General features: G+C 38.8%; 1 protein-coding gene across 3 annotated transcripts in view; it reads right to left on the bottom strand.

Moving 5' to 3' along the window:
* PRKCI (protein kinase C iota) overlaps window positions 1–19832 on the bottom strand; it is a 70714-nt gene extending 50882 nt beyond the window's left edge. The window contains exons 1-2 of one of the 3 annotated variants that reach the window (XM_047730272.1): window positions 19540–19832; window positions 3021–3142 (exon numbers count right to left, since the gene is read on the bottom strand). In XM_047730272.1, coding sequence (XP_047586228.1) covers window positions 3021–3142; window positions 19540–19640 — 223 coding nt within the window. In that variant the 5' untranslated portion in view covers window positions 19641–19832. Of the gene's footprint in view, window positions 1–3020; window positions 3143–19539 lie in introns of those variants that run through there. The other 2 variants (XM_047730254.1, XM_047730264.1) reach the window with 2 other exon arrangements.
* Window positions 19833–20862: the final 1030 nt, after the last annotated feature.

Here is a 20862-nt window from a genome sequence, read left to right as displayed (position 1 = left end):
AATGCATTATCTATGATTCCTATGTGCACTAGTTTGAAAACCACCAATTGAAAAAAAATCCCAAATGGGAAATAAATGGCATGAAATGATCAGGTCAGGATTAAAATGAGAATAACATTGGGGTGCCTGGCTTGCTCAGTTGGTAGAGCATAAGACTCCTGATCTCAGGGTTGTGAGCTCAAGCCCCATATTAGGCATAGAGTTTACTTAAAAAAAAAAAAAAAAAAAAGAGAGAATAACATTAGTTCATGATAAGAATCAATTTATTGATGCTAACTATATTGTATATACTGTGCTAAATTATATAGTCTCATATTTAGGCTGAAGATATACTGTGAGATATCCACACCATTTAGAATTAACAATACTTAAACTAGCCTTGTGGTCAAAAATGGATGAATAGATAGAGATAGACTTGTCCTTAAATAATAAAAGAATTTAAAATACCAAGCTAGTATTTCCCTTACTAGACTTCAAAAAATGTTAAGACTTGGGCACCTGGGTGGCTCAGTGGGTTAAGCCTCTGCCCTCGGCTCAGGTCATGATCTCAGGGTCCTGGGATTGAGCCCTACATCGGGCTCCCTGCTGAGCAGGGAGCCTGCTTCCCTTCCTCTCTCTCTCTCTGCCTGCCACTCTGCCTACTTGTGATCTCTGTCTGTCAAATAAATAAATTTAAAAAAAAACACACACACAAAAAAACAAAAAATGTTAAGACTCATAATATCTGAGGTTAGTAAGGGTAAGAGCAAAGGCATGCTCTCATTCAATGTAACTGTGCCATAAATTGGTTTAAACTTGTTTTGAATGCAAATTGTCCCTAGCTACCAAAATTTATGATGTGCATATTCTATGTATTCGCTACACAAAGCCCCATACAATTGCACAAAATTTCATATAAAGATGTTCATTATGTATTGCTTATAGTAGCAAAAAAAAAAAAAAAAAAAACCTGGAAGTAGTCCAAACATCCACCAATAAGGGATTAAATAAACCATGAAATATCTACAATGATGTGGTATATTATACAGCACTTAAAAAAGTAATGCTGTAGGGGTGCCTAGCTGGCTCAGTCAGTGGAGCATGTGACTCTTGATTTTGGGGTGGTGAGTTCAAGCCCCACTTTGGGTGCAGAGATTACTTTAAAAAAATAAAATTCTTTAAAAAAAAAAAGTAATGGTGTAATTTCATTCATGCTGAAATGAAAAATGTCCAATTCACAACATAAAAGGGAAATATCATTTAATGATTTATGTGATTAAATTCTTTTTGTATTCAAAAAGTACACTTATAGGGGCGCCTGGGTGGCTCAGTAGGTTAAAGCCTCTGCCTTCGGCTCGGGTCATGATCTCAGGGTCCTCGGATGGAGCCCCGTATCGGGCTCTCTGCTCGGCAGGGAGACTGCTTCCCCCCACCCCGTCTGCCTCTCTGCCTACTTGTGATTTCTGTCAAATAAATAAATAAAATCTTAAAAAAAAAAAGTACACTTATAAATAATGTACAGAAACAAACATATTTGTATATACAGAGAAAATATCTTGAAGGATATATACTAGCTGTTACCATGGTTTTTCTCTCTTACGCCTGGAACTGATGAGGAAGGAAAGAAGAGAAAGGGCAAAGAGAAGACTTCTTTCAAAATTTCAAAACACCTGTGCTACTTTTTCTCCCAAACAGCAAACATGGATTACTTTAGAGAAAGTTTTAAAAATGTCTAAAGGGGTGCCTCGCTGGCTCAGCTGGGAGGAACATGTGATTCTTGATCTTGGGGTCATGAGTTCTATCCCCACATTGGGCACAGAGATTAGATACATAAAACTTTTTTTAAAAATGTGTTTAAAAAGTAAAAATAGATTTTGAGTTTATGTACAACTTGGATCTAAGATAATATCTTTCCAGGGCTCTTCCTATCAGGAAACCTAGAAATGGCCCCAAATATTGAACTACATATTATAACGACTTCCCTTAAAAAGAAATTTCATTCTCATTACAATTAATAGAGGGCCATAATACAAAGCTAGTATATTTAGGGTATCTTTAAGCTATACTTCAGTGACATTCTATCATGTAAAATAAAGTCTAATGTGGTTTGCAAAGCCTTCCAGGATTGAGTCAACCCTAAGTTTGACAAGTTTAATATTCATGTGACTTACCTGTAGTTCCTGTTAAAATATAGATTCGGATCCAGGAGTCTGTGATGAGCCTTTTCTAAAAGTTCTGCAGACCACACTCAGGAGCAAGGATCTAGTCCTGAACCACACCATTCCCCACACGTTAATTTAGTGAATTACTGCTCTTCCACACACACCATGTTCTTCATACCTCTGTCCTTTTTCTATCTTATTCTTTGTCAAAAATGGTTTTCCCCTCACCTCCGCCACTTCAAGAACTTTTACTCTGTTACTATTTTAGTCCAAATGTCACAAATATTTCGGGCACAGGGACATGCTACTTCTTTTGCATTCCAAGATCCCTACGCATTTACGTTCAACTCACCACATTTGTTATTTACATGTCCATCTCCCAATGAGACATTGACTTTAAGAGCAGAAAATATCTATTTTTAGTACATAGATATTCAATAAATGTTTTCTGAGTCCAAGTCATTAAGGTATCAATGCCACCATCTTTGAAATCACAGTGTCACAATCACTTTTATTCTGTAACATTTTCTTTGAAGGAATATTCAGCAAAAAATACTGCCAAATTATTGACGGTAATCTCTAAAGTATAAAACAACATTCATATTCAAAATTAAAGTAAAATATAACACTATTTGACGTTTAAGTTAATGGGGGAAGATAATCACATTAATTTCTCTTTTTTTTTGGAGTTAAAAAGGACAAAACAAAGACTGTCCCCTTTGGTGATAGTCTTTTAAGTACCTGAAGCAAAATAAAAATGGCATCAAGTTTCTAATTTACCTAATAGTCCTAAAAAATTAGGACTTTTACTGTATTTTAAAAATAAATGACAAAATAGTATCTTAGATCAAATGCATACACCCTCTCTTTATCACTCACCTTCCTCGTCTATCCATTTCATGGTGAAAAGCTGTTCACTGTCAAAGGAACACATATCTCGAACCTCACTGCAAAGGCCCTCGAAGGAGATTGAAGGTTCAAAATGTGTTATCATGATATCCCTGAAAAAGAAAAAGAGTTTTAAATTTGAAGATAACTGAAACTAATGATGTTCTACATACTACTGAATGCCTGGCGATCTGAAGAATGTCAGATATTTTGTGAGTGTGTATCGTTGCATTGCTTCCGGTAGACGATCTCTGTAAGCAAAAAAAAAAAAAAAAAAAAAAGAAAAACCCATATCAATAATTTCAAAAATAAAAAGAGTAGAATGTTAACTAAACTGAATTTAAATTAAAAATTTAAAAATTTAAAAATAAAAAATAAAAATAGTGGATTTGTGAGAAACTTCAATTCAATCTCCCTCCTCCTTCAGGAAGCCCACCTTAACTGCTCTGATGGTCATCCCACTTTGCTTTAATATTAGTTTCCAGGAGCACACTCTTCTGTGAGGCACTGCACTCCACAGATGAACAGCTCAGTTATTGATTAGTTTCTGCCTTATATATAATGGAAATCTGTTCTAATCGCGGACTCCAGATCTCCTCTCCCTAAGAAGTCTACTCTTCGTCTAAGAGATGGCTCTTCAATAACTGGACAAAGCTCTGTCATGTCCTCTTCCTCAGCCCTCACTTCCACAGATTAACCATCCATGAGACTGTCATCCATTCTTTGTATGGCATGATTTTTAGGCTTCGCACCTTCATTTTCACCTTTTCCCAAAGAACTCCCATTTGTCCCAATTGGTTTTATAATATGACTAATGTTTCAAGGTAGATATACAGAAAACATAGGAATAGACATAAAAGTGTATTTATGTTTGTTTTAGTGTTAGATAAGCAACAGTATTCAAATAAATCTACCTAGCAGCTACTCACTGTGAAGCCTGAAATCGCAACAGGAGGCCTGGGGTTTCCTCCAAGGAGCCACGAGAAGGCTCCCTATGACCAGTCTAAGCCCAGTAGCCAGCCACAGTATCCTTTCAAATGTTAGTCAGATAGCCTGAAAGACTCTAATTTAACAAACACTTACAAAGATCTCTAGGTGTCAAACTGTTCTAAGAGTTTTACAGAGTTAATGTAGTTCACATCTTTCCTGTTTTAAACTCTTCAAATGTCTTTGTCTCTCATGCAGAGTAACAAAGTCCCTAGCAGGGTCTACCAGGCGCTGGCTACCTCTCCGACCAACCTCTTGTACTACTTCAACAGGTAAACCAATGTTTATAGTCTACCATCTACCCCAACTAGAATATAAGTTTGATGAAAGTAGGGATTTTGTTTTGTTCATTATATTCCTAGTGGCCAACACAGTGCCTAGACCCAGTGCCTAGCACAGAATGGATTCTTTTTTTTTTTTTTTTTTGAGATTTTATTTATTTGACAGAGAGAGAGATCACAAGTAGGCAGAGAGGAAGGCAGAGAAAGGGGGAAGCAGGCTCCCTGCCGAGCAGAGAGTCCAATGCAGGGCTCAATCCCAGGACCCTGAGACCATGACCCAAGCTGAAGGCAGAGGCTTAACCTACTGAGCCACCCAGGTGCCCCACAGAATGGATTCTTGAGAAATATTCACGGAAGAAAGGAAGAACTGTGAACACACATGGGTAGCTTGAACACAGAGCACAGAGAAGGAAATAAGGAGTTTAGAATTTTAAGTCATCTGTAAAAAAGTTAAAAAAACTATAGTCTTTAGGGGCTGTCAAAGGTAAGCAGAGAGCAGAGCATGGAAACTGACTGGCCTTTTCTTGAGAATCATTCTAAGCAACTCAGAACTTTCTGCCCCTGCCTCTGAGAACCCTCTTGCCTTGGCTTTCATAATAGTATGCCACCCTGGTTCTCTGTCTACTTTTCTGAACTCTAGTCTCTTTCAGTCGTCAATCACAAGATACTCTTTACACCCTCTCTCACATTCATCCTCTGTCACTCTTTCTTTCTCTCTAAACCTAATTCACATTCAGTGTTTTAACTACTATCTCTATGTAGTGGGTCTCTTAAATCTGTAATTCCAGCTCTCTGTGTGTGGTATTTAAGTTTTTTAATAATCTGGTTCTATTCTCAAATTGAACCCATCCCCAAGACATATACTCTACAACAGACATCTGGTTTACTCATGACCTTCACACAGAAGACCTTGATGATACAAGTTTTAATTCTGACCTTTCCTCAGTTCAAGGCCCAGTTTATATGGGGAGGTGGGGATCAATTCTTTAACTGATATTTCAACATGAACTTCCATTAAACCTTTTTCAACCACACAAGCCCAATGGTCTCCATTTCTAAACCTGTCCAACATGTATCCTATGTTCCATCTTCTGTTATTTAACTCATACACTGATAACACATCCTCAACTAAACCGTACACAACTGGAAGACAAGAATTCTCAGACTGTTTCACAGATTCACATAACTATTAACATCATAAGGACGTAAACATTTCTTAACTGACTGTAGAAGAAATACTCTCTAGGAGAAAACCATCTTCCAGAAAACACACTTTTGACAGGGTACTATCACGGTTTATGTTTCCTTTGCCTATAAGCATTCATAGAATACTGAATGTGCTCCAGGTATTTAAACAAACTGTATCTTATATGACATTCACAGTAACTGTCAAACTAGAAGACTAAACCTATTTTAAAGATTTAAAAAGCAAAGCACAAAGGAATATTTGCCAGTCTCTCCCAGTTAAAATATAGAATATGGGGGCGCCTGGGTGGCTCAGTGGGTTAAAGCCTCTGCTTTCGGCTCAGGTCATGGTCCCAGGGTCCTGGATCGAGCTCCACATCCGGATCTCTGCTCCGCGGGGAGTCTGCTTCTCTTTCTGCCTACCTCTCTGCCTACTTGTAATCTCTGTCAGATAAATAAAATCTTTTAAAAAAAATAGAATATGAATTCAAATCCAAATCTAATGACACCGGGGGTGGACACTGTGCTCTGACCCTTCCCCTCCCCAACTAACCTTTTAAAAGCAACACACAAAGCAACAAATGCCTCTGGTTTAATATGGCAGAGGGAACACATATCTGTATCCTTTCATTCGAAGGGAGCATGGAACATCAGAAAACTGAAATGGCGGGGCGCCTGGGTGGCTCAGTGGGTTAAAACCTCTGCGTTCACCTTGGGTCATGATCCCAGTGTCCTGGGATAGAGCCCCGCATTGGGCTCTCTGCTCAGCAGGGAGCCTGCTTCCTCCTCACTCTGCCTGCTTCTCTGCCTACTTGTGATCTCTGTCAAATAAATAAATAAAATCTTTAAAAAAGAGAGAGAGAGAAGAAAACTGAAATGCCAAATTATCTAAGTCTTAGAAGTCAAAAAAGGCACCAGCAGTGGACCAGAAAGTAAAAATCCCAGATGACTGAAAACAGATGAAATAAAAGTGGTGAAGAAAACGTACCAGCCCCAAACAACAAAGTTAAGAGGAACCTTTAAAAGAGAAAAGTTTTATTTATGCAAGATTACTTTTCCTTCTTTAAGCATCTGATCATACTACTTGGCTCTTCAAGTACTTAATACCTACATAAGCATTCATTTTAAATTTTGTTTGTTTTTAAAAGATTTTATTTATTTATTTGAGAGAGAGAGAGAGAGAGAGCACACGTGCGTGCACCAGTTGAGGGTAGGGAGGAACAAAGGGAAAGGGACAATCAGACTTCCTGCTGAGTGCGGGAGTCCAATGCAGGGCTTGATTCCAGGACCTGGAGATCATGATCTGAGCTGAAGTCAGATGTTTAACCAACTGAACCAGCCAGGTGCGCCAGACTTTATTTTTGAGTAGTCTCTACACCCAACATGGGGCTTAAACTTACAACCCCAAGATCAAGGTCACACACTCCACCAACTAAGCCAGTCTGGCAACTCATAAATGCTTTTAACAATTGCTTTAAACAAAAATTTGTAAGTTAAAGAAGAGAACAATGTTACAAACTTTTAGAATGTAAAAATTTCTAAGAAAAATCAAGATGTGGAGAAACTTTATTTTCAAAATGTTTCTTAGTAGAGAGTCAATACTCTATCTAAAATTAATAATTTAAAAATACAAACAGGGAACAAGAAAAATCCAAATGGGGGCACCTGGGTGGCTCAGTCAGTTAAGTGTCTGCCTTTGGCTCATGTCATGATCCCCAGGGTCCTAGGACTGAGTCCCACAAGGGGCTCCCTACTGAGCAGGGAGTCTGCTTCTTCCTCTCCCTCTGCCCCTCTCCCCATTCGTTCTTTCTCTCTAATAAATAAATAAAATCTTAAAAAAAAGAAAAAAGAAAGAAAAAGAAAAACCAAATAACCCAAATAAAAGATGGGCAAAGGACTTGAACCGACATTTCTCCAAAATGATATACAAACAGCCGACAAGCTTATGAAAAGATGTTCAGCATAGCTAAATATTAGGGAGATACAAATCAAAACCATAATGAAATATCACCTCACACCCATTAGGATAACTACTATCAAAAAAACAAAACAAAACAAAACAGAATAACAAGTGTTGACAAAGATGTGGAGAAACAGAAGCCCTGTGCACTGTTGGTGGGAATGTAAAACAGTGCAGCAGTTATAGGAAACAGTATGGAGGGTCCTCAAAAAATTAAAAACAGAATTTCCACTTGATCCTGTAATTCCACTTCTGGGTACAGGTCCAAGAGAACAGGACATAGGGACTCCAACAGGTATTTGTACACCCATGTTCATAGTAGCATTACTTTCAATAACCAAAAGATGGAAGCAACCCAAGTGTCCATTAAAAGAGAAATGGATAAACAAAATGTGATCTATAAACACAAAGGAATATTATTCAGCCTTCAAGGAAATTCTGGGACACCGGGCTGGAGCAGTCAGCGGAGCATGCGGCTCTTGATCTCAGGGTCCTGAGTTAGAGCTCCATATTGGGTGCAAAGATTACTTAATGAATGAATGAATGAATGAACGAACAAATGAATGAATGAATATAAGGACGTTCTGACACATGGGTGAATCTTGAAGACATTATGTTAAGTGAAATAGGCCAGTCACAAAAAGACAAATACTGTATGAATCCACTCAATTGGAACAGCGGTTCCCAGGGGTTGGGGGTGCGTGGAAATGGAGAATTGTTCAATAGGTACAGTTTCAGTTTTACAAAATGAAAAAGTACTAGAGACTGGTTACACAACAATGTGAATAGAGTTAACACTACTGAATTGTACACTTAAAAATGGTTAAGATGTAAATTAAGTTTTTTTTTAACCACAGTTAAAAAGAAAAGCAGAAGGTACATTATTTAAGTTACAAACATAACGATTAGAAGAACTAAAAACCAGGAGAGACAGTGACAAAGAAGTACTAAATTCCTCATCTTTCATATTGAACAACGGATATAATAAAACAAAACAAAATTTTCAAGATTTTTATTTTTATTTATTTTTTTGAGAGAGCGAGCATGGGGAGTGGGAAAGGGACAGGAGAGGGAAAGATTCGTCAGCAGGTTCCATACCCAGTGTGGACGCCAACACTGGCTTATCTCAGGACCCTGAGATTGTGACCTGAGCTAAAATCAAGAGTCATATGCCTAACCGACTGATTCACCCAGGCACTTCAAACCAAAACAAAATTTTAAAAGTAGTTAACTCTGGGTAGTGGAACTGGGGATTGGGGAGAGATCAGAGATGGAAAGAAGATGTGCTTTGTACTTAGACTCTTCTGAATGGTATAAATAATCATTAATTTCTCTACCACATAAAGGTATGATTTTATTATAAAATTTGCTTTCTAGTAAAAAATATAAACAAAATATTTTAAAAATTTAAAATGACTTTTATTAATAAAATTGTTTTAAATATTTTAAAATTTTATTTTTAAAAAAGAAAATAAAAATAGAAAATAGTTCCTTCTTCTAACAACATTATTAAGAGATATGCTAACCTTAAAGCAACTTTGGGGGGGTTGTTCAATTTTATTTATCTTTTTAATATTATTTTTTTCCTTCCAAGCTTTTATTTAAATTCAAGTTAGTTAACATATAGTGTAGTATTGGTTTCAGGAGTAGAACTTAGGGATTCATCACTTACAACACCTCATGCTCATCACAAGCACCCTCCTTAATACCCATCACCCACTTTGCCCATTCCCCCCCACCTCCCCAGCAATTTTTCTTTCAAAATACCCTCAAGGTCATTAGTATAAGGGAGTAAAAGTTGAAAGAATGTATTTTAGAATTAAATAAGTAAAGGCTCCTATAGACTTTCTCTGGCAAAGAACAAGTATGGCATTGTATTTTTTGAAAGCAAGGGAAAAAAACTAGTATCAGATATCATCAAAATGTGACTTCCTTATTAAGGTCCACATGAACTTAAAATTAACACATATGTAAGCATGTCTGTAAACAATAGGGATTTTTAAGAAATCTTATTTTGCAAGAGCTAAAAAATATTTATCAGAATATTTTAAAAATAATCCTTGAGAAACATAAGTACAAACACCCTAAAGAGACTCAGTGAAGGAGTCATGCTTTATCAACTGCCACTCCTTAAGTTCCAGGAACTAAAACATTTAAGGGAGTTTTATATAAACACTTCTCTAAGTAATTGAAAAAGCACCATGTTCATACCCTCTGCAAACACCAGATCCTTATTATAGCCCTAAAGCTAAAAATGAGCTACAAAATAAAGATATTACTTTCTAAAGGTATAAAACAAATTATGCATGAAAGATTTTTTTTTCTGGTTTTAACTTCAGTGTTAGCATAAATTATCTTACCACTGGTCTTCGACAGAATATAGTCTACTTCACCACAAAAATTCCCAAAATGGCAAATTTAGATATAGTTTTAGCTGAATTTTTAAAAAAGAAAAAAAAAAGGCAGTCTTAATTTCGCTACTGGGCTTCAGAAGACAAACTGCTTTAAGCATTCATTATGTTCCTATGTTCTAAAATATAGAATCTAATGTTTTTCCGTAGGACTAATTGCTTTTAAAAATAAACCTGAAAAAAAAAAACCACCAGTTCAGTCCTTCTGCTATCTCAAAATAAGCTTTTCTCCAAAATTAAATGTAGTATAAAGAGAAAAAAGTCTTATTTATAATCACTGATATAACAGATTTAGGCAGAATTATCCATGGATGGTAAAGGTAAAATCACTGGGTTAAAAGTTCTGAGGAAAGAGAATATTCATACAATCTCATAGTACCACTCCTCAAATTAATTTATTCATAAAAAGTCATAAAGCAACTGCCATTTTTAAATGATCATGATGATAAATAGGGCCTGAGTGGTGCAGTTGGTTTAGTGTCCAACTCTTACTTTCAGCTCAGGGTCACGGTCTCAGGGTCATGAGATTGAGGTGACCCCCACCGCCCCCAGGCTCTGAGCTCAGGGAGGAGTCTGCTGGAATTTCTTTTTCCCTCTACCTCTGACCCTCCCTGTGCTTGCTAACTCGCTCTGTGCTCTCTCACTCTCTCTCAAGTGATTTAAAAATCTTAAAAAAAAAAAAAAGAAAACTGGCTCAAAAAGAACTGTGAAATAAGACTTTGACAAAAAAGCAAAAAAGTGATTTTAAAAAGCCCCATCCATTTAGTAAAAGGAAAAAAAATTCTCTGAAGGGTTAAGACTCAGCTTTGTGCTGTGGCTTACTAAGCCTCAACATTACCATCCATACAATGAAGATAATAGTATCTGCCTCTGGATATTGCTGGGAAGATTAATTAAAAATGATAGGGAAACACTCAACATAGTTCTTGGAACAACTGGATACATTATAAAGATTAGTTTCTATGCCTTTTAGCATTCCTCATAGAGGGGGAAAGGAGACTGGGCATCTTTGGAGATAATTTGTGAGATTTTTCTAACTATTGATAATACTTCATTAAGGTAAGAGATCACTGCTGGGGTGCCCAAGTGACTTAGTCAAGCGTCCAACTGTTGATTTTGGCTCAGATCATGTTCTCAGAGTGGTGAGATGGAGTCCTACATTAAGCTGGGCATGGATCCTGCTTGAGATTTTCTCTCCCTCTCTCTCCCTCTACCCCTCCCCGCTCCCCCTTTCCCTCTCTTAAAAAAAAAGATAAAAGATCTTGCTAAAATTCAACACTGTCTAGAAAACCTAGCCAAATAGTTAAGATAAGAAATATAAGTGAGATATATAGTAGAGGCAAAATTGTTATTTGCAGATGATATTATCTAGCTATAAATTCCAAGTTAACTAAGAAATTATTAGAATTAAGGTGACCAGTTAAACTTAAATATTCAAAAATAGATGATATATCATAAGCCTCCGAAAACAAAATATTCCATTCAAAAAAGGAACAAAATTATAAAACATTTAAGAATAAATTTAACAGGAAATGTGTAAAATCTAAGGGATAGAAACCTTAGTAAAAAAAAAAAAAAATCAATAAATAGGTATTATACCTCATAGTTAAAAGGCAAAGCTCTATATTATAAAACTATCAGTTCTCACATTAACCTATAAATTCAAAGCAATTCCAAATCAAAATACCAGTAAGATTTTTTCTTTCCTGGGGACGACACCTGGGTGGCTCAGTCTCTTAAGTGTCTGACTCTTTCAGGTCAGGTCATGATCTCATGGTCCTACAATCGAGTCCTGCATCAGGCCCCATGCACAAATGGGAGTCTGCTTGTCCCTCTCCCTCTGCTCTTCCCCCTGCTCACTCTTTCTCTCTGGAATAAATAAGTAAAATCTTTAAAAAAAATAAATAAATAAAGTAAAATAGAAAAAAATAAAAGATTTTTTTCTGGAACCTAGAAAAACCTTCAAAAACTACTCTGGAAGAGAAAATAAATATACAAGAACAGCCAAGAAAATGTGGAAATAGAAAATTAATGAAATGACTTTTTCATAGCATATATCAAAACTAACTACAATAATTAAACCAATGGCGGTATGTGCAAAAATATATTTCTCCCCAAAATCAGTGAAAAAGGGCCGCCCGGGTGGCTCAAGTTGGTTGAGTGTATGTCTGCCTTCATCTGAGGTCATGATCACATGGACCTGGGATAGACTCCTGCATCTGATTCCCTACTCAGCAGAGAATCTAATTCTCCCTCTCTCTCTTCCTCTGCCTCTCCCTCTGCTCATGTTCACTCTCTCTCTCTCTCTCTCAAATAAATAAAATATTTTTTTAAAAAAATCAATGAAACAGAATAGAAAGTACTTAAGTTCATCTGAGAAATTTAGTATGGAACAAAGTTGTCCTTTAGCCCAGTGGTTAAAGAACCTATTCAGTAACAATATTAGAATACACTTTTTTAAAAAAATTAAGTCGTATCAGTACAGCACAAACAACTAAACCCCCAAATATCAGATTGATTGGAAAGATAATCACTTGAAAAACTGCGTAATTAGTATACAAAAAATATTTTTAGATGGGAAATACACATACCTAAGAGAACCCAGAAGCCAAAAAGGGGGAAAAAAAAAAGAAACAGATGGATTTGACTAAATTAAAGTGAAAAACTCCAGACAAACAGGTTAGAGAAATGCTGGCAACTTTTTTAACAGACAAAATGTCAATGCCCCTTCAAATAAATTAATAAAAAAAAAAGAATCCAAGAGAAAAACTGGGCAAAAGACATGAATAAACAAGCTACAGAACTACAAATGATCAGTAATGTATAAAAAGATAGCTATAAAAAAAAGTTAGCATTTGTTGCCTATTGGGAAAATTTTTATTTATTTTCTTAAGATTTCATTTATTTGAGAGAGAGAGAGAGAGCCCTCGAGCTCGTGCACACACAGGAGCAGGGGGAGGAGCAGAGGGAAAGTGAGAAGCAGACTCCCAGCTGAGCAGGGAGCCCAATGGAGGGCTTGATCCCAGGACCCTTGGATCATGACCTGAGCTGAAGGCAGACACTGAACTGATTGAGCCACCCAGGCGCCCCCACTGGGAAAAACTTTAAAGACCAATAATGTGCAGTTGGGAACACAAGGAAAATACTTCATTTGTACACTGTTGTTTGGAACATAAATTGGTTGGTGTTTGGAAGACAATTATCAAGTTTTAAAATAGGCAAATTTTAGGGACGCCTGGGTGGCTCAGTTGGTTGGACGACTGCCTTCGGCTCAGGTCATGATCCCGGGGTCCCGGGATCGAGTCCTACATCGGGCTCCCAGCTCCATGGTGAGTCTGCTTCTCCCTCTGACCTTCTCCTCGCTCATGCTCTCTCTCACTATCTCTCTCTCAAATAAATAAATAAAATCTTAAAAAAAAAAAAAAAGGCAAATTTTGGACCACGTTTGCAAGAATATATATTAAATAAAAAGGATGTTCCTTCAGCATAATTTGAAATACTGATTTAATGAAGGTAATTTGTTATGCTCATCAATCAGGAAAAAGATTAAATTATGGTATAACAATACTATAGAACACTATACATCGATTATAAAGTAAGCAGTTTGCTCTCTATATATGTCTCTAGTTATCTAGTTATCCCTGCCTACCTTCACATGGAAAGATGATCATGAATGAAAACAAATCAAGCTGCAGAAACATGTGTAGAAATACAAATCTGTTTACTTGAAAAATAAAAAGGTTTGTGTGCACATAATATCTATACTTAAAGACATATTAATATGATGCAGAATATCCCAACTATTAACAATGGATACCATTAGGAAGTGGGGGTGAGAGGGTAGAAGGGGAACTTTCCACTTTAGGTATGTCTGTATTGTTAAAATTTAGTTTTAGTCCTTTGCCTTTGTCATCTACGTTTGGTAACTGGTCTCATTTTTGTTTCTATCATCATTCTCAGCCACATTCTTACATAGGTAAGCTGCCAGGTACAGGGCTTGGGACATACAGCAGGCACACAATAAATGACACTTCAGTTAATTCTAGGCATTTCCACCTGGATGCCTGCAAAGCATGAAGAACTCAAAATTCAGTTACTTGATCCACATAATGAATTACCTCCTCTCACTAATCTTTTCCTCCTTTATTCCCTAGTCTCTCTCAAATAAGAAACCTATTGTTGTCAGAATCCCTCTTTTCCCCACAGGCAATCAATGTGTAATTCATATTGATTCTACCCCTAAAATCACTGTTCAATCCATATCCTCTTCTCCCCCTCTGATTCTCTCAGCTGGACTACTTCCAAAGCCTCCAAATTAGTCTTCATCCACTGCTAATTCATCACCCATACTGGTTCTAAGAGTGAGCCTTCTAAGATGAAAATCTAAGCATGAATCTGTCTTACTTAAAACCCTCACCAAATGAAAAAAAGTCCGAAGCCCAAAGTATGATATTTGAGAATCTTCATGAGTAGTGCTTGTGAATCTCTTCTTAGCCTCACTTCTTATCAGTGCCCACTTCACACTTTATGTCCTAATAAGGAATGACTATGGGACTAACAACTAAACTGATCTGAATTCCCCAAACATACCACGCAGTTGTGCAATGCCTGGAATGACCCTCACCCCACATCTTCATCAACCAGGCAAACCTATTTATCCTTTAAAAGCCTCAAACACTTCATCCTCTAGAAGGATCCATCCCTAATATCTATCCCTGCAAGGACCTTATACATAAACACATATACACTCCTTTATTAACTCTTCTATGTCTGTCCTCCTAAAAGTTCCTCAGTCCCTTGAGGGCAGAGCCTTAGATTAGCCACCTCTACACCCTTTGTCCACCCTAGCACCATGTGTCTACCTTAGAGTTGGCAGCAGGTATTCAACAATATTTATTAAAGTGATTTTTAAACACACTTTAGGTAATACGTGAAATCCTAAGCAAGACTGGAATTTTAAAAATTCAGGTTTTCACTATGCTCACTTCAACCATTAAAAAAAACCCAAACACTCAAGTTACCTTAACAAGAGGGTTGGGAGTTGTACTAGAAAGCTCTCATGGACCTCCAGGAAGAATTTTTTCACAGAAAGCTGCCTCCTCCTCTGCTTTCTCAGACCTGACATTTGTACCTGGTTGGTGCTGGCCTCACTAGCCTCTCCCTTAATTCTGCAGCTCCATTCTTCACTGCTACCAAGCAATTTATCTCTGTATTATCTGATTCAAGTTTCTGAGAGAGCTATTTTGGTTTTTGGCACCAGGCCACCAAGTCATTTCTCCTCTGATAAAGCTATGAGGAGTTGTCCTGTGGTTAGGTGCCATGCCAGAAGCTCCACGACTAATAACTAACATTCCCCCAACTCCCAATTCAATATACTCTTTGTATTTCCTTAGAACATTCTAGAGATATGCCTTATATTGCTAAAACTATTTTGCAATACTTTTAAAAACAAGTCTTGCCAAGACTTGTTCACAAAAAAATCCTGCATACTTCTTCACTGAACCAGCTGTACAATCCAAATACACAAGGAGTTAATCTCCTATTTGTAGATGTGCACAAAAAGAATACTCTAGAATGTTATAACCGTTCAATGGCAGTGGGTTTAAAAAGCATTTTTACAATCTTTCTGCAAAATTTCCCATACATTTATAATGTAAAATGAAATGAGTAGTCCAGACATTTCCTTGTTAAACTCTATCCCATAATATCAAGTAACTTTAATATAAGGATAAGCACATACAATAGCAATTTATCACTAACCAACAAAACCTGTTTCTCTTCCTCCTAACACTACTAGGTAATGATTGAAGAAGGAAGGCCACTCACTGACAAACTCCCATATCAAGGAAAGAAGGGTGTATAGGCTGTGACACAGTCAGATTTTTTTTTTTTTGAAGACTGATTTATTTATTTTAGAGAGAAAGCTTGAGTGCGTGCTGGGGGAGGGGCAGAGGGACAGGAAGAGAGAATATCAAGCAGGCTCCCTACTGAGCAAGGAGCTCCACACTGGGCTCAATCTCATCACCCCAAGATCACGACCTGAGTCAAAATCAAGAGTCAGACAACTGACCAACTGAGCAACCCAGGCACCCCAAACCAGTCAGATTCTCAATGCTATTAATCTGCTGCTTAAAAACTAGAAAAAAATCTAATTAAATCTGTTACATCTAGAGGGATGTCATTTGCACTAAGAACAAATTTAACTGAATGAGAGAACACTATACACATCTTTGAAAGGAGAAGGCAATTGATTCACTAAAAAATTCTGGCTATTCCAAGATTCAATGTTCATTGGACAGAAATACTGTTACAAGGGGATAGGAGAAAACTTTCCAATAACAGCCTTTCATAAGATCTGAAAGAATAGCAACTTTTTTCAAATGCACATTATCCTTACATTTCTTGATACAAAGGAAGAATTTTCTATTTTAAAATCAGGTAGGTGTTCTAGTTAGCCTACCTGTTTATTAGCTACCCTCACGGGTGACTCATTTTAGTTTCATCTGTAGTAATGAGCAGCTGACTATGTAATATCAAAACCACCAGTTTAGACTATTGTTAATAAACATATAATCTTAACAGATCTAATTTCAGGGGACAGAAATTGGTACAATTTAGAGAGTGCTGATGTTGTCTTTAAATGAGGCTTGAAATGAAGGCACTGTTAGAAAGCTTCCAATGAATAAAAAGCAATAAAGGGCAAGGGACTGATTCTTTCATTCTTTAACAAAAATTCATAGATTTTTTTTTTTAAGATTTTATATATTTATTTGACAGAGAGAGACACAGCAAGAGAGAGAACACAAGCAGGGGAGTGGGAGAGGGAGAAGCAGGCTTCCTGCTAGGCAGGGAGCCCGATGCTGGGCTGAATCCCAGGACCCTGGGATCATGACCTGAGCCGAAGCCAGATGCTCAATGACTGAGGCACCCAGGTGCCCAAATTCATAGATTTTAAAAAACAAAATGTTAACTTGAATGTTTTGGAGAAATTTTAGTCAGGCACTTAAAGGGTTATATGTTCTTTTTTATTCTCTTTTATAAAAATAATTGTAGCAATAAGCCAAGACAATATGACACCTACATTCCTGAAATATAACAGACTTTGATTTCTTTCCAAAGGAGAAGTTTATGGTAATTTTAATTTACTAACTAGGCCTATTTCCATTTGTCAAACCAGTAAAAATGGGGGGGGGGGTCTAAATTTCTTCCTCTTCATAGTTAAAATCATTGGAAACTATTTAAATTTAATAAGACAAGAATTTATATTGTTTAGGGGCGCCTGGGTGGCTCAGTGGGTTAAAGCCTCTGCCTTCGGCTCAGGTCATGATCCCAGGGTCCTGGGATCGAGCCCCGCATCGGGCTCTCTGCTTGGCAGGGAGCCTGCTTCCTCCTCTCTCTCTCTGCCTGCCTCTCTGCCTACTTGTGATCTCTGTCAAACAAATAAATAAAATCTTAAAAAAAAAAAAAGAATTTATATTGTTTAAAGTCATAAATGTAAACCAAAGAACTGAAAATAATAGTTTAACAATCAAAAATTGAGAAGCACCAACCAGGAGAAGGGCAAGCAAAAGGCAGTGTTCACCCAATTTCTAATCTTTGAGAGGACGGGATTAAAAGGTACTATCTAAAGTTGAATCATGAAACAGCAGTATAACTTTTAAAGTAATAAAGTCAACTGCCAGAAGAACAGAAATAAACTGTTAACAGCATACCTCAGGAAGTTGGGACAATGGGATGAAAGTCACTTATTTTATACCTCTGTACAATCTGCATATTCCTACCATGTGAGTATATTCATTTAATCCAGTTTTTTAAAATGTCAATAATGAGACACCTTAAAAAAAAAAACACCTACTATATATTTCATTCTCTAGGCCTAATAACTCATGGACTGTCAACTTTGTAAAATGGAAAGTGAGGTGACTCTCTGGGTGGCAGAACCAGGAAGGTGTCTGCCTTCAGCTCAGGTCAAGTGTCTGCCTTCAGCTCAGGTCCTGGTCCCAGAATCCCGGAATTGAGTGCCAAGTCCTGCTCCCAGCTCAGTGAGGAGCCTCCTTCTCCCTCTCCCTTTACTGTCCCCCTGCTTGTGCTCTCTCACTCTCTGTCAAATAAATAAAATCTTACTTAAGAAAAAAGCCTATATGACCAGTCACTATTCTAAAAAAAAAAAAAAAAAAAAAAAAAAGAAAGTAAAGTGAAATACCTCATCTATCAAGCTAAAGGTAAGATAAAGGAAGCAAAAACTTTTTCCCCCCACATTGCAAAGTTCATAGCTGACCATATTCAAGTCAAAACAGCTCTTGGGACCACTACAAACTTTTAAAAAACATGCACACACACTTCTAGGTATTGTTTTAAACTGAAGACCTCCTTGATTGATTTAAGCAAAAACACTGATACTGTCCAAAATAATTCTTGTAAACTGTAGCTGAATACAGTCAACCTAATAAACAAGAAGTCAGAGGCTACATGGCAGCAACTAGTAAGTCGTTATATCAAACCAATAACACATTTTAGGGCTTCCATTTCCTTTGAAATCAAAACAAGAGAGTCATGTTTTTTTTGTTTTTTTTTTAAAGTTTGCTATCTTCACTGATCCCCTCCGGAATGTAAAAGTATGCATTGCAGTTTCAACCTCCTAGTGCTTGAGTTTTTTTTAAGCAATTTACTTCTGCTTGGACAAACAGACAGGCCAAAGCCACTGGGTTTTCTGTTAACCCTTAACTTCAAATCTTCATGTTCACACTAACATTTCACCTCTCTAAAGCTACTAAATATAATTATCTCGTATTTCAAACCACAACTGAATTCAAGAGAAGAGGGATATGTCCGTCAGGTCACTGATTATAGACTACGATTTAATACAACAGTATTAGGACTGGTTTATTACTGGTGTAAGCACAGGAGTTGTAACAGGTAATAATATGCGTAAAGATCACAGATTTTAAAACTATGCCTTGGTTCATCTTCTCTCCTTGCAGTATCTCCCCCCATCAAATGGTCCTTGAAGCAACACTGACAAAGAAGCATTCACAGTTTTAATTTACACATATACAGCCTAATCTCGGGGAGACATAAGTACCTAATGCACATCCCTAAAAACCATCAACTTTACTCTTAAATAATAACTCCTATGTCTAATACACAGGCAGCCTGACCACAGTCCGGATACACTTTGTGAACTGTTCTAGGCGAGGAAGGTAAACCTGACTTAGAGAACCAGAGGCTTTAGGCCTTCTGGTAATCCAAAGAACCAGCAAACTAAAGCGGTCCTGTCTTTCAAGCCTAGAGCAAACTTAGTTCACTGAGGCATCACTCGGAATCAACTCGCAACCCCAAACACATTCAGACTTCATGACGTAAAGCCCTTGTAAATCTCTTAGTAGGCGAGTCTCTCTCGAACCCACCAGGTGGACCTGCTCCATTCCAAGACTCCTCCCTCGGACCCTAGTCCGGAGCCATCAGCCGCACGACTCCCGGGCGCCCTGAAACACACCTTGGGGTGCCCCAACGCAGCGCCCCATGCTCCTCCCCCGACCACTTGGTCACCCATCCTGCGTCCCTAGAGGCTCCCGCCCGGACCCATTCGCCCACATCTCCAGCCCCTCACCCTCCCCGCCTCCAGTCCAAGTGGAGCGGGCCTTTCCCCTCCCCTCCCACCCCCACCCCGACTCTGAGACACTCACCCGCGATAGTAGGCTTTCACCCGGACCTGGTGGGAATGGTCCCCGCTGCCCCCGCCTGCGATCGAGTGAGACATGGTACTGCTGTCCCTCTGGGTCGGCATCTCCTTACTCCCCCGCCTCAACGCGGGAGGCCGAGGGTGCGGGGGGCGCGCCGGGCGCCGTGGGGGGACTCCGCTGCCCGAGCCTCTTCCAGAGGCGCGGCTGCCTCTTGCTTACCTGTCCACTCCGCCCGCGGCGCGGACCCAAGGGTCGCCTCGCCGGGGCAGCCGGAACCGCGCGGCTCCTCCCGCCTCCCGGGCCCAGCACGCCTCCCCGCTCCGGTCCCTCCCACCTCGCTCGCTCCAAAGGCCCACATTCCGGGGGAGGGCGGGCGCAACCATCGATCCATCTCAAGGAGCCTCACCGCCCGGCTGCACCATTCTTACGGGGGCTAGGAAAAGGGGGAGAGAGGATGGGAGACGCAGCCTGTCACATCACACGGGCCGGAAGGGAGACCTTCTTGGAAGCTGTGACTGAGAGAATGCCAAAGTTCTCCCTACAAAGCCCCCTTCCTGCAGGGAAAACATTAGGGGACGAGGCGGCTGCATCTCACCCCGGTTTCCCAACTTGGTTGCGTCCGCGGTCAGCCGACTAGGGACTGGGATAGATTAGCCCTGCCGGGTTTCTGGGATTTGGAGTCCCGATGGGATTCTGGGACTGGAGGTTCTTTACGTCGGAAACCATCCTCCACTTCTCTCGAACTGCGTCTGTCTCCGGCTTGCACGCCGCGGCGAGGGTTCGGCTTGAAATCCTGAATCCAGCTTGGGCATCTGAGGTCACTGGAAATGATTGGGCTTCGTCACGATCTACAGTTTGTCGCCTGATGAATTCTCCCTTCCAATTGCATAAATCATCTCAATTATAGAGTGCCTTTTTGGGAAACAAGACTTTGGTAACCGGTTTAGCACAAACTCTTTTATGGGAAGAATTTAATAACATATGTAACAAATGTAATAATGAACGTAATAAAGGAGGAAACTCAACTGGAAGGTATGATGAAAGACCGACATTTCTTCCTTTGCAGCCCCCATACCTAGGCCCTTGTATAGTGCCATCGCATGGCACAGGTGCACCGTATTTACCCAATCCATCCATCAGCATTTTCTATTTTTTTCTATCACTGCCTAGCTAAAGATTACAGTATAACGGATACGACCTTGTAGCCTAGTCTCTGTCCTTAACTGATCTTGGCTCTGTCACATACTGCAGTTACAGGTAGGAATCCAGCTCCTGCCTCAGTCCTGGCACCAACACATGCTAAAAAGGCTGGAATAATCAAGGAAA

The sequence above is a fragment of the Lutra lutra genome, chromosome 1, assembly GCF_902655055.1.
Source record: "Lutra lutra chromosome 1, mLutLut1.2, whole genome shotgun sequence".
Classification (NCBI taxonomy): Eukaryota; Metazoa; Chordata; class Mammalia; order Carnivora; family Mustelidae; genus Lutra; species Lutra lutra.
This window is presented reverse-complemented; position numbering and strand designations above follow the sequence as displayed.